Source organism: Lontra canadensis, unplaced genomic scaffold (assembly GCF_010015895.1).
Source record: "Lontra canadensis isolate GAN:19392208 unplaced genomic scaffold, GSC_riverotter_1.0 scaffold19, whole genome shotgun sequence".
NCBI lineage: Eukaryota > Metazoa > Chordata > Mammalia > Carnivora > Mustelidae > Lontra > Lontra canadensis.
In genome coordinates, this window is record NW_022631013.1 from 11,198,769 (window position 1) to 11,213,233 (window position 14,465).

A 14,465-nucleotide genomic window follows, 5' to 3' on the forward strand; every position below is an offset into this window, starting at 1 on the left:
CATGGGAAGCCACTGAAGGTTTTGACCTGCTCAGGAAGAAGACTTGATCAGTGTTCTGCTTTAAGGTGACAGTGGATAGTTTATTAAAGTCAGAAGCAGATAACAGGATATTGAATCCAGAAGGAAAGTAAAAGGAATCTGAGATGATAGTAGCAGGATTAGAAAGGAAGTAATAGCTTCAGGAGATCCTCAGAAAGAATATATAGGATCTGGCAGGTAATCAGATGGGGAACTGAAGGTGATTCTTCGATTTCATGAACAAGTTAGAATAGTAAGACAGAAGAACAGATATGTTAAAATCAGGAAAGTAAGAAATATCATTTTGGAACATGATTATCTTGATAATCATATTCTAATTGTCAATCATTGTCTTTATGTTATGTGATTCATAATATAAATATATATACATATATAATATATAATATAAATATAATAAATATAAATTATAAATATTATAAATATAAATATAAAAAACAATATAAATCACATAACATAAATCACATAACATTAAAAAATCACATAACATAAAGACAATCTTTATGTAAAGACAATGATTGTCTTTATGTTACATGATTCATTTCCTAAGAGGAAATGTCTAACAGTATGGATTTGGGACTAAAGATGGTTTTAGGAGCCTGGTATAGAGATGCAGAGAGAGGATTTGATATCATGATTCAAGAAAAGCACACACAGACATTAGGAGAATAATGCTTTGGGGAATAGCCCATGTTCAAGGCACCGTAGAAAATGCTTGATATACTTAATATAGTCTTTGCAACTAAGATGAAGCAATTATCTTCATGTGAGAGATGAAAGACTAAAGTTCAGAGTGATTACCTCATTACCCCAAGGTCACATAATTAATAAGTGTTGGCTCCAGGGTTTAAATTTAGGTCAGCCTAACTGCTACAACACATTGCAAAGCAATCAAAGAAGTAGGGGAAGAAAAATGAGGGAAATGAATTGTCATGAGAATAAAGAAAGAAAAGCCCAAGTATCTTAATGAACTATGTGGTGGCCATGGGATAGAAAAGACTGGTAAGGAAGCAAATGTCTTTAGATAGTTCTTAGTAACTCCAGCTTTTGTTGGGAATCGGTGCCAAGGCCACATAGATGCCGGGCTTAGGTACATCAGGAAAGGCTATGAAGGGACCTTGAACTGTGCTTGGCTTAGCTGGAAGTTGAGTTTCATCTACAATTACACATTTTAACTTACTCAAACACTTATCCCAGAAGTATCCAGGTGATTTTCCAACCTTCTTTTGAGCAGGTGAAACTGCTTTTTTTAACTTAAAATAAAGGAAAATACCAGATAAATGTAGAGTTATTCAAGTTGAGAGAAAGGAAATGCCCTCTACTTCCTCCTTGCTCCTCTCTACCCTTAACTGTATTTCAGGCCCAGAGGAACCTGCCTGCTTTACATAACACCATTTGAAAACCCCTGCTATACTTTTTTTTTTCATGAATGAGAAAGGGAAGTGATTATTATTATAGATAAGAAAATCTAGAAAAGTGAAGGTAAAAGTCATTTGCTTTAGGTGCAAATAATTTAGGAATCTAGCTTTGAATAGAACAGAGGTTTCCAAACTCCCCATTAGTCAGTGTTCTTTCTGGCCTTTGACTCCAGTTATAAAACAAATTTTATTTGTTTAAAAAGGAACATAACATTTGCTTTCTAAGATTGCATTCAACAGACATTTGTTAACTACCGATATGTGCAAAACAGTTAAGACTAAGTAAACATTAACTTACTTATATAGACTAAAAGAAAAGGAAAATATCCAAAAACATATTTTACTACTTAATAAGGAGTTTACATTGTGAGACTGCAAAATTACAAGCACCAGGAGGAGATTATTTGGTCAGACCCAATGTTAAGCTCTAGGCAGACAAGAGAGGGTTTTTGTAGCACAAAACTGCTTTATAAAACCTGCCTTCTAGATGAAGCAGATAACTCCTGAGGAAGACCCGGAGTTTGAAAATAGAAGCAGCAGCTAAGAAACTATAGTATTTTGTAGGTTTCTTTCTATTTCTATTCCATTGTATTTGAAGTTTATATTAATCTTTAGTTTTTTGTTTTAAACCACCTGAAACCAAATCCAAATTAATTGAAAGGTTATTCAAGGTCTATGAATCACTTTTGGAAGAAGCAGGTTGAAAATCAAGGTACTGAGACTCACTTCACTTTCCCTATCTAGAGAAAACAGAAGAGAAAAAAAAGAAAGAAATAAAATCCACAACAAAGGAATGTAGCAAGTTCCCAAAGCCAAGAAGCGGTTAGAAATAGAAAACAGAAGGAAATTTTGTCATCTAAATGGTCTCATAGACAAATAAATGTTTCAACATCCTCCTACCCCTCCCAGAATATTAAAGAAGATCCTTGTTTCCCTGAAGTGTTTTCCTGTCAGAAAGTAGTTGTGATTGAAATAAAGAGATGAAGTGGGAACTGTAACTGAGAAGAATGTGAAGGGAGAATGTGGAGTCCTGGTGGGTTTTGGACTGTGCTTCTTGAAAGCATTTGGGTAAACTTCCTTTTTAATTGTGTATGTTCTTCTATTGCTTTAAAAAATTTTTTTTGTTTTTTTTTGTTTGTTTGTTTTTAAGATTTTATTTATTTATTTATTTGACAGGTAGAGATCACAAGTAGGCAGAGAAGCAGGCAGAGAGAGAGAGAGAGAGGGAAGCAGGCTCCCCACTGAGCAGAGAACCCGACGTGGGACTCGATCCCAGGACCCCAAGATCATGACCCGAGCCGAAGGCAGCAGCATAACCCACTGAGCCACCCAGGCGCCCTAAAAAAAATTTTTTTTGTTAGCTTTGCTGAGATTCATGTGATATGAATTGGGATGGGGGAACCTGATTTCTGGAGTAACTAGGGATTTGTGGGTTGGATATAATAGCTAACTCTAGGAAACCTCAAAGGAATAGTCTGAAAGCTTTCATGATTTTGTATGACAGTCTGGGGGAAATATAGGTCTTAGTTTTAGTCAGGGGATGATGAGCACATCTACTTCTGTGTGAGAGTCCTATCCTCAAATTCTGACATGAAGAAGTTTGTTCCTTTGTTGATGAAAAACTGTACTCGCTGAAAGACAGATTTGTTCACTAAGAGCCAATTATGAATTGTATGCATGCAGTCTATGACAATATAGTACTGAGAGTCATCAGCTATGCTGTTATCACAAATATGCTACTGCCAGACTTCATTGTGTTTATTATAGTTTATGTAGTTTTCAGACAGAGCTAAATATAAACTTAAAGACTTTCTCCAACCTTTATATTTAATAAATTTACTAATTTTTTATATATAATAACTGGGCAGGGGAATGCAGGATGCTGGCAGCACAGAATCAAAGTTAGGGCTTGGAGGAACTTGAAGTTGGTTTGTACTATTTTGCCAGTTGGAAGACTGGAAACCGGTAGATCAATACTCCATCCCCAACCCCAAGTTTCAGTAAGGTTGTCTTTATGTTATGTGATTCAGTTCAAGGACTAGGCAGCTTAAAGATTATCAGCTGAAGGTGGGACCTGTTATTTCTACCTTTCATTCTCATATCTAAATGAAAGAGTTTTAGATTCTATAACCGTGTCTTTTTTTTTTTTTTTTAAGAAAGAGAGAGAGAGGGAGAACATGAGCGCACATGTGAGAATGGTGGGAAGCGGGGAGCAGAGGAAGAGGGAGAGAGAAGGTTAAGCAGGCTCTGATCTCAGCTCAGGCCCTGACACGGACTCAAACCCACAACCCCGAGATCATGACCTGAGCTGAAATCGAGAGTTGGATGCTTAACTGACCAAGCCACCCAGGTGCCCCAGATCCTATAACCATGTATTAGAGATGCTGGTGCTATCCCTTGATTTCTCTTTGATGTCTTTTCTTATATCTCTAGTGTTTTCCAACCTTCTTTATTATTATTTTTTAAAGATTTTATTTATTTATTTGACAGACAGAGATCACAATTAGGCAGAGAGGCAAGCAGAGAGAGAGAGAGAGAGAGGAGGAAACAGGCCCCCCGCTGAGCAGAGAGCCCGATGCGGGACTCGATCCCATGACCCTGGGATCATGACCTGAGCCGAAGGCAGAGGCTTTAACCCACTGAGCCACCCAGGTGCCCCTCCAACCTTCTTTAAAACGTAATGAGTCTCGCCCCCAAATATTTAGTAATTACAAAGGGAAAAATAGTAAGTTTACAGTGGAGAATTCTGGCAGACACCATCTTAAACAATCTAGGTTCATATCACCAGAAATACACATGACAGTACATATCCCCTGAAAGGATGCACTGAGAAGGGCACATCAGACAAACCCAAGTTGAGGCACACTCTACAAGACAATTGGTCAGTACCTTTCAAAAGTGTCAAGATCATGAAAAACAAAGAATCAGGATCATTCACAAGTTGAAGAAGACATACAGCTAAATGCAATGTAGGATCCTGGATTGGGTCCTGGACCCAAAAAAAAAAAAAAAAAAAAAGAAAAGAAAAGAAAAGGACTTTAGTGGAAAGAATTGGTAAAAAATAATTTCTGTACTTCAGTTTATATATTTTTTAAAGATTTCATGTATTTATTTGTCAGAGAAAGAGAGAGAGCACAAGCAGGGGGAGAGGCAGGCAGAGGGAAAAGCAGGCTCCCTGCTGAGCAAGGAGCCCAATGCAGGACTCGATCCCAGGACCTTGAGATCATGACCTGACCCAAAGGCAGATGCCTAACCCACTGAGCCACCCAGATGTCGCTTCAGTTTATATTGTTATATGAAGGTTAAGATTCTTAGTGTATAATTGTTCTAATATGGTATATAAAATATTAATATAAAAATACAGTGTGTGAAGAGTATACGGAAATTCTCTATACTATTTTTGCAGCTCTTCTGAAGTTTGAAATAATCTCAAAATAAAATGTTTTTCTTTTAAATGTGGTGACCCAAACTGGCCTCTTCTTTCAATAAGGGTTATTAAAAAATTACTCTCCTGGGGCGCCTGGGTGGCTCAGTGGTTTAAAGCCTCTGCCTTCAGCTCGGGTCATGATTCCAGGGTCCTGGGATCAGGCCCAGCATCCCTGGGATCAGGCTCTCTGCTCAGCGAGGAGTCTGCTTCCTTTCCTCTCTCTCTGCCTGCCTCTCTGCCTACTTGTGATCCCTGTCTGTCAAATAAATAAATAAAATCTTTTTAAAAAAATTAAAAATTACTCTCCTGAATAAGAGAGGAAGGGTATTTCATATGATTGGTATATTTTCTTCTTTAGTTCTTTTGGTATTTAATTTAACTTTAATTTTTTAGTTCTTTTATTATTATGTGTTGAAGAGATGTAAAGTTTATAATAAATGTGTAAGTTTAAACAGTAACAATAACAGGAACACAAGAGTAGCTTGAAGCTCTCAGTGTGCCTTTTCCATCCTCCCCACCCTCTCTTAATTTTTATCTTGAATTTTGTACTTTTCATTCTCTTGCTTCTCTTTATAGGTTTACCTTGAAAATATGTGTCCCTAATGATACAGTTTTGCACAATTTTTAGCTTTATGTAAGTGAACTATCATATGCATTCTTTTACAATTTCCCCCCTAAATATTATATTCCTGAGATTTAATCATGTTAATGTGCTTACCTGTAGTTCATTCATTTTCACTGCTATGTAGCTTTCCATTATATGGACATACCACAGGTTACTTCTCTATTCTATCATTAATAGCTATTTGGTTGGTTTCCAGTTTTGCTGTTAGGAAGAATGCTACCGTACACATCCCTGTATATGACATATTATGAGAGTCTCTCTAGGGTGTATACATAAAATGGACTGGCTAGATTGTAGGGTAAATGCCCCATCAACTCTAAAAGTTAAATTGTTTCCCAAAGTATTTCTTCAGTTTTTAAGACCATCAACAGTATGTAAGTGTTCCACTGGTTCTACTTTTTCCTCTGGCACAGTATTATTAGACTTAAAACTTTTTACCAATTTAGCAGGCATGTATATTAACATTTTTAAATGTTGCCATTTATTGATTGTCTACTTTGAATCAAGCACTGTGGCAGACATTTTCATACCTTATTTAACTTAATCCTTTCATAACTCTTCTTCTCAGTCCTGTAATGGAAACTAATGCTGTACTTGGTTTATAATACATAATTACCCCCAACTCTCCATCTCTCTGACAGATTTATTCTTTCATGGGCCTTTCAACATCCTGTATCTCCCTAATTTATTTCCTCTTTCTTTTTTTAAAATCTCAGTTTTAGAAGAAATTTGAGGGAAGGCTCTGTGATTTCTAAGTAGTTAATAACTTGCCTCAGCTCAAACTATCATTAATTAGTAGCAGAATGAAATCAAACCTGGTTCTGTAGCTCCTAATCTTTTTCTTTTGTCTTTTCTTTTTTTTCTCTCTCTTACCTTTTTCCTCCCAAATTCCATTTCTTCCTCTCTTCCCTGACATTCTTCCCCTCTGAAGTTTGTTTTTGTTTTTGTTTTTCTTTTCCTCCTCTGAGTTAAACAGCTTAAATATACTTTCCACTTGGCTGCTGTGTAATGTGATGTGTGTGCAGAGAATGTCACCAGATTGGGTGAGTTCCTGATTCTAGCTAAACAGTCGTAACTCGGGCCCCTGGCTAGCCAGTAAGTGCCTTATAACCATTTGACATTTCTAGCTATGCTCCTTGTGTGGATTTGGCCAGACTACTCTCTCAGAGCTGCTGATGGACCTGCAGGGGATGGAGAGAAGCCAGAACTTCAGGACATCCCACACTTGGCTCTTCTTTCTTGGCAGCTGTAGAAACCCCAAGCCTACTGTGAAGATGAAGGCAACTTACAGAAAGACTGGATGCCTAGAGAATGGTTATATTAGAACTGCTAATATTAGACAGGAAAACACAGATTCTATTGACAGAGAAACAGACAGTAGGTTGGGATACAAACCTTGTAGCCAACAAGTACAAATAATCTTGTTTGGCCTGCACAGTATTTAATTTTCTTTCTTTTTCATTTGGACACTTTTATAGGAAGCATGCACTCTCCAGTTTGTCACAGTACCCAGCATTTCATTTCCTATTGTTTTACATCTAATTGCTGATAACTTCCTGGCCCCTATTTGAGTTATTTGCCGCAACTCTGCCTAGATTACTGAAATCTGAATTTTATCCTTAATGAGGTCACTTGGTCCTCACACAGAGCAGAATTGAAAAATAAATTGTTATTCCAAATCACAATTTTCCAGCTAGCTGTGTGTGGGTTGTTTTTGTGTTGTTTTGTTTTGTTTTGTTTCTCCTGATCTTGGCTGGAAATATCCTTTTATTTAGACTTTACATTTCCCTAAATTTATTAATTTTCCCCCATCTAATCCTGTTTGGGATGATTAAGATGAAAATACCTATAAAGTTTTCTAGTCTTGGCTTATCCACACTTAGTGACTTGTGAGACCTGTAAGAAATTAAATAGATTTAATAGTATATATGTATACTATTTCCATATACTCTTTTCTAGAGAATTTCCATATACTCTTCACACACTGTACTTTTGTGTTAATATCTTATATACCATATTAGAACAATTATACACAAATTTAATTAAAGATTAAAATAAATGTACTTTATTGACCTTTTCTCAGTGTGGTTAAGGATAAAGAGAAAGAAGAGTTTTTCTGTATAGCAAACTCATGGGGTTTCATAAAGTATAATTTTCAACTGGTTAAAAAACATGACTCATATAAATACAATGAGCAGGTGTCAAATATTTTCTGTAACTCATTAATTAATGATGTAATCAGAAATAAGTTAAGACCAGTTCAAATGAAACTGTAGGAGCTAAGTATTTACAGGAAATATAATAAAGAAAAGTTAAGATTTCTGAATTATACATAAAACTAACTGAAGTACTAAAGTGCACAAGTCATAACCTTTGGAGTTGCCTTTTTCATCAAATAAAAAAAATATTTGTATCTCTATGGGATAGAAACCTACACGTTAAGCTCTGCCTACAGAGTTATAGAATAGTCCCATCAATAGAAAATTTAAGATGTCAATCAAGAACTGCACTAAGAGGGATGCCTGGGTGGCTCAGTTGTTTGAGCAACTGCCTTTGGCTTGAGTCATGATCCCAGAGTCCTGGGATTGAGTCCTGCATCGGGCTCCCGGCTTGGTAGGGAGCCTGCTTCCCTCTCTGGTCCTTTCCCCTCTCATGCTGTTTCCCACTCTCTCTCTCTCAAATAAGTAAAATCTTAAAAAAAAAAACAAAACTGTACTAAGAGACACCCAATAATTCTTTTGCCTGTTTCCAATGCTCTGTTACAGATAATTTTTCTGACAAAATGTAGTCATCAGTCTAGACTTGATTGCCGGAAAGTGGAATCTATTTGCCAAGCTTTGAAAATATAGCTTTAAGATGAGGATATATGAAATGAATTATAAAATTTAGCATATGTATCTTAGAGGTAGATTATTTTGGATTTCAGAGAACAAGTTCCAAATTTCTTAAGCACATGTTTAAGTGAAATGGTATTGGCATGAGAAATTCTTATACTGAATCTTTATTTCCTTTACAGAAATTCCATGGAATCATAGTTGGTACTATTCTGCAATGTCTCTAGTTGAAAGCCAAAGTGAAGACAGACAAAGTGAAGGTAGTTGAACTTAGTAAATATCTAAGTCTCTGTGTCATTATTACTGCATGCATGAGTACATGTGCTAATATACATATGACAGACAAAACTGACTGGCCAGTCCATCAATCAGACCACACCAATCTACCAAACAACTGACCAGGAAAGGAAATATACTTTGCAGAAGTAAGTACTTTGTCCTTACAAGTACAAGCTCCTCTGTTTGGTTATCTGAGAATTCTGATGTGAGTAGTTCCAGTCTCTTTTGTATTTTTATCTATTTTTATTTTATATTGTACTTTTATTTGGAAATTCACCAGAAAGGTCTGTGTTCCTTTTCCTCTCCTCCTCCTTCACAACTGCCTCCTGCTAAAAAGAAGTGGTCAGTGTGAAAGTTGCTGAAACAGATAAGGTCCTCCTTTGCAGACTCTTTGTGAATGGACCAAATAGGTCTGGCTATGATATTAGGATTTCCATACCATTTCCATGCTTTCCTGTGGTGCATCCAAGTACTAAAGGGAGCTGGAGTAATCACGCCTAAGCCTGACATGAGAAAAAAATTTTTTCTGACATAAAATTTTCAAAAAGGAAGCCAGAATGTAGTTCTATATTTAGAAATGACTGACATGAAAAGTTTTTTTTCTGACATAAAGTTTTGAAAGAGCAAGCCAGAATGTAGTTCTATATTTAGCTTCCTTTTGAGGAATGAAGAAGGTGCAGAGAATGAAATTAGGTTACTGATTTCAGGTCACACTAAACCTTCTTTACTTTCTGTCATTGTGCAGTTGTCTGATTCCTGGAGGGAACTTATTTCAAGAGCACATAGTTCCATAAAGAAGAATTCCATCCCAAGGGCACAGGCTTTAGTTCCAGAAAGAGGAAGTCAGGGATGTCCCAACTGAGGGAACAACCAGGGAGTCCTTTCCTACTCTCAGAACTGCTAGAGGAAAGAAGGCTAGGAAAACAAGTTAACTGATCAATTTCTCCTACATCTTCTTATGAACAGAAAATATGGGAGAGAATACTTGAGGGAACAGTAAATTCAAGGCAAAAGAACAAGTGGCAGTCATCAATAAAGACTGATTTACTGACTCAACAAATATTTATTGATCATCAAACGAGTGCCAGCCACTGTGGTACATGCCGGCAATACAATGGCAGCAAAACTAGATAGAATCCCTGCTCTTATGGAAATTATGGTTTAGTGATGGACAGCCATTAATTAAGTAATAACACATCAAATAATAGCACAGAGAAATAACAAATTATATCTATAATAAGTGCTGTGAAGTAAAAATCATATGGGGGTATAGTGGTTAAGAGCATGGATTCTGGAGCCATACTGTTTAGGCTTCAATCCTAGCTCTGCCACATACTATGTTATCTTGGGCAAATCTCTTCATTTCTCTATGCTACAGTTTTTCATCTATGAAACTAGGCTAATAACAGTGCTATCTCCTAAGTGTGTTGTGAGGATTGAATGAAGTAATATTTGTAAAGCACTTAGGACAGTTATCTGGTACATGGTAAACACTAGGTAAATATGTAAAAAAAATAATCTAATCTATAGGAGCTTTGATGCTTTTGTTGTTGTTCAGGAAGATAATTAAGAACTTGAACATTTATAAATTGGGTTATTTCAAAAGTCCAAAGTTTTACCAGTGAAAAATAATTGAAACCACTTTTCCTTGCCTAAACCCCTTTATAAGTAGGCAAATCCTACCTACTACATTAGAGTTATTGCTTGTGCTGTTTTGAGTGGTGAGCGATTAATATTGATCCCTCCAAGATGTTGGCCTTTTAGCTTGAGTCAACAAAATAACAGTGGCAAACCCAGTAATTTGGCTTCTGTCCTTTTCTAGGCTATCAACCTATTCTGGTTGGAAAACTTAGAGTACCTAGAGTAAATATTGACTGGTTCTAGTGTCTTGCTTATCTACCTTCTCCTTTCTATTTTTTACCACTTTCTTAGTTCAGCCTGTCATCATTTTGAAAGTTGACTATTAAACAGTAATCTTTTAAATCATTGTTATGTCTGCAGTCTCTTCCTCTGTAAATCCGTCATCTTAATCCTCTGAAATTCCAATTTTATCACGTTTTTCCCTGCTCAAAGTCTTTCTGGGATTCCTTGTCAGCTACTAATAATTTTAAGGTCATCAGCCTAACATTAAAGCCCTGACTTTATAGGCTTGTTTCCTGCCTCCTTCAGACTCTTCTTACTTCTGTACTATCGTACAACTTGTCTGGTCTCAGTGCCAAACTTTTCATTAGGTTCTTCTTCCTGCCCACGTATCTGTCTCCTATATTTATATTGAACCTATATTCATCTTTTAGATTTAGTGAAAGTTTATCTCCATGAAGCCTTCTCTGCCAATTCCAGCCACCAACCTCCCCTGCCCCCTCCCCTGCATTGTCTTTCCATCTTGATTACTTAACAGTGCTTAGCTTCTGCAGTTTTTAAAAATAATAGCCTTATTGAGATATAACTTACATGCCATTGAATTACCCTTTTAAAGCATAGAATTTAGTGATTTTTTAAAAAAAGATTTTATTTATTTGACAGAGAGATCATAAGTAGGCAGAGAGGCAGGCAGAGTGAGAGGGGGAAGCAGGCTCCCTGCTGAGCAGAGAGCCCGATGTGGGGCTCGATCCCAGGACCCTGAGATCATGACCTGAGCCGAAGGCAGAGGCTTTAACCCACTGAGCCACCCAAGTGCCCCCAATTCAGTGATTTTTAAAATATATTAATGGAATTGTACCACCGTGATCATAATTTAATTTTAGAACATTTTCATCACCCCCAAAAGAAACCCCATACCCATTAACAGTCACTCCCAATTCCTGCCTTCCCCAGGCTCTAGCAACCACTTTCTATCTCTTTTGATTTGCCTATACTGGACAAGGCATAAATAAAATCAAAATTTTATTTTGATAAAAAAATTTATTTTTGTTTTTTGGCCTTTTGTGACTGGCTTCTTTCACTTACTATTTTCAAGGTTCATGTTGTAGTATGTATCAGTACTCCATTCCTTTATAAGGCTGAATACCATTCCAGTGTATATATATACCACAATTTGTCCATTCATCAGTTGATAGACATTTGGGTTGTTTTCACTCTGGAGCTGTTATGAACAATACTGCTATAACCATTCATGTATAAGCTTTTGTGTGAACATATCATGTCAATTTTCTTGAATCTACAATTCATTTTAAGTCTTTCTTATATCCTATTTTGAATTCTTGCTTTACTGTTTTGGTTATATCTTGTATGATTCTACTAAATTGTAATTGGCACAGTGCCTACAGAGTTTCCTCTGTATTGGAAAGTAATTACGTATATATTTATATGTAAATACCCTGAAAAGGAAGGGATGCAAAGGGTATATACCAGTCTGTTAATGGTGCTTTCCTTGGGAAAAGGAGAAAGAGGGGAAAGGAAACTTAACTTTTTTTTCTTTATATTTCTGATTTTAGAACTTTTACATTTAAAATATATTTATGTGTTACTTTGGGTTGTTTGAAAAATCATTAAAGAAAAAGTGTAGGGGCTCATGGGTAGCTCAGTGGGTTGAGCCTCTGCCTTCAGCTTGGGTCATGATCTCAGGGTCCTGGGATTGGGCCCCGCATTGGGCTCTCTGCTCGGTGGGGAGCCTGCTTCCCCCTCTCTCTCTGCCTGCCTCTCTGCCTACTTGTGATCTCCCTCTCTCTGTGTCAAATAAATAAATAAAATCTTTAAAAAAGAGAGAGAAAGTGTAATCACAAAAGGAGGGAAGTTGGAGAAACTAAAAGGAAATGACAGAAAAAGAAAAAAAAAAGGAAAAATAGAAAGGAGAAGGGGCATAGATATTGTGGCATTTTGGAGCAGAAAATTAATCAGAGCTTTAATAATAGAATGCTACACAATACCACATTTAAACACAAAAAATAGACATGTATATTGTATAATTGTGTGAACATTCTACAAACCTTTGAATTGTATATTTTATTTTAAATAGGTGACTTGTGGGGTGCCTGGGTGGCTCAGTGGGTTAAAGCCTCTGCCTTCAACTATCATGATCCCAGAGTCCTGGGATCAAGCCCCGCATCGGGCTCTCTGCTCAGTGGGGAGCCTGCTTCCCCCTCTCTCTGTCTCTGCCTGCCTCTCTGCCTACTTGTGATCTCTGTCTGTCAAATAAAGAAATAAAATCTTAAAGTAAAATAAAAAAATAATAAATAGGTAAATTATATGGTATGTATATCTCAATAAAGTTATTTAGAATAGAAAAGACATCTATAGTTTTTAGAGTTAGTTTCTAGAATTATGTTTCTTTAGAAAATGTAAGTTAACAGTTGAACTAATTCATAGGAAATTTTCCTGACCCCAGTAACAGGAGCAAGTTAGCAAGATAAAGTACACAATTCCCAATTAAATTTGCATCTCAATAAATAATAATATTTTAGTATAAAAATGTCCCATATAAATATTTAGGACATACTTTGGTTTTGTATTTTTATTTGCTAAACCTGGCAATCATAAAGGGAATTAAGTTTTGAATCTCTTAGAGTGAAATTGCTTCTTTAGTATCACCAGGATTTTACTATTAGATCCAGCTTTGTGTGAATGGCATTTTGTTTCTAAGTGATGGACTTGATTATAAGTTTCCCAACCTCTCATCTCCTATCCCAAGGAACTTTTTATGACTGGGAAACCCTGAAAGTGATATCTAGCAGTTAAATCAAACATGATCAATTTTACTTTTACCACATTGATAAAAAATCATTGGCTCTACTTTCCAAATGATGTCAGAATGGCAAAGCACCACTCCCAACTTCCATCTATGTGGAGTGATATGAAGGATATTCCTTTCAGCTTCTCCCTTGAGAGGGAAGAAACCCAAGGTTTCCAACAGGAATAGTGGATAGGACCTTTAGTTTTGTTTTTTGGGTTTGGGTTTGGGTTTTTGTTTATTTTTTTTTAAGATTTATTTATTTATTTTAGAGATTGAGAAAGAATAAGTAGGGGGAAGGGGCAGAGGGAAAGGGAGAGAATTTTAAGCAGACTCCCTGATGATCACAGAGCCCAGCATGGGGCTTGATGTCATGACCCTGAGATCATGACCTGAGCTGAAATCAAGAGTCGCATGCCTAACCAACTGAGCCACCCGGGAGCCCCCCCCACCTTTAGTTTTGATCATGTCTTGAACTGTGCCAACTGACTGATCGTCTATGGTACCCTATTACTAAATTAGGATTTTGTGGGTGCTTTGTTTTGTTTTGTTTGCTTTTATTACTATTTTGATTTTCTATTTGTTTTAGTACTATTTTATTTTCTTTTATTACTATTTTGATTGTCCTTTGAGTAATTCTACTCTTATTTCCACTCAACTTGGACAGGAGAGTTAGTGAAGCTATGGGGAGCATGGACAGAGGCAGAGAGAAACAGAAGAGCTATAGTAGCTCAAGAACTGGACTTTTCATAACATTCAAGAGTTTAGTGACCTTCCTCTCCAGGTTCTTTTTTTTTAAATTGAAAATAAATTTGATTTTATTTTTAAACTTTCAAAAAATTATAAATACAGCATAACAACTATCCATAATCTCCTCACCCAGATTTCTTTCTTTCTTTTTTTTTAAAGATTTTATTTATTTATTTGACAGACAGAGATCACAAGTAGGCAGAGAGGCAGGCAGAGAGAGGGGGTAGCAGGCTCCCTTGCCGAGCAGAGAGCCCGATGCGGGGCTTGATCCCAGGACCCTGAGATCATGACCTGGGCCAAAGGCAGAGGCTTAACCCACTGAGCCACCCAGGTGCCCCCCTCACCCAAATTTGTAATTGCTAATATCTTAACACATTTGCTTCATCTGTATATATGTAAATATAATAAATATATAAATAAAATAAATATA

At 36.5% G+C, this 14,465-nt stretch overlaps 1 protein-coding gene across 7 annotated transcripts in view; it reads left to right on the top strand.

Annotated features, from left to right (window-relative positions):
• LOC116869367 (phospholipid-transporting ATPase FetA-like) overlaps positions 1-14,465 on the top strand; it is a 105,578-nt gene that overhangs the window by 11,757 nt on the left and 79,356 nt on the right. For all 7 annotated transcript variants that reach the window (XM_032860500.1, XM_032860499.1, XM_032860503.1 and 4 more), the window contains exon 2: positions 8,523-8,600. In XM_032860500.1, coding sequence (XP_032716391.1) covers positions 8,523-8,600 — 78 coding nt within the window. The remainder of the gene's footprint in view (positions 1-8,522; positions 8,601-14,465) is intronic.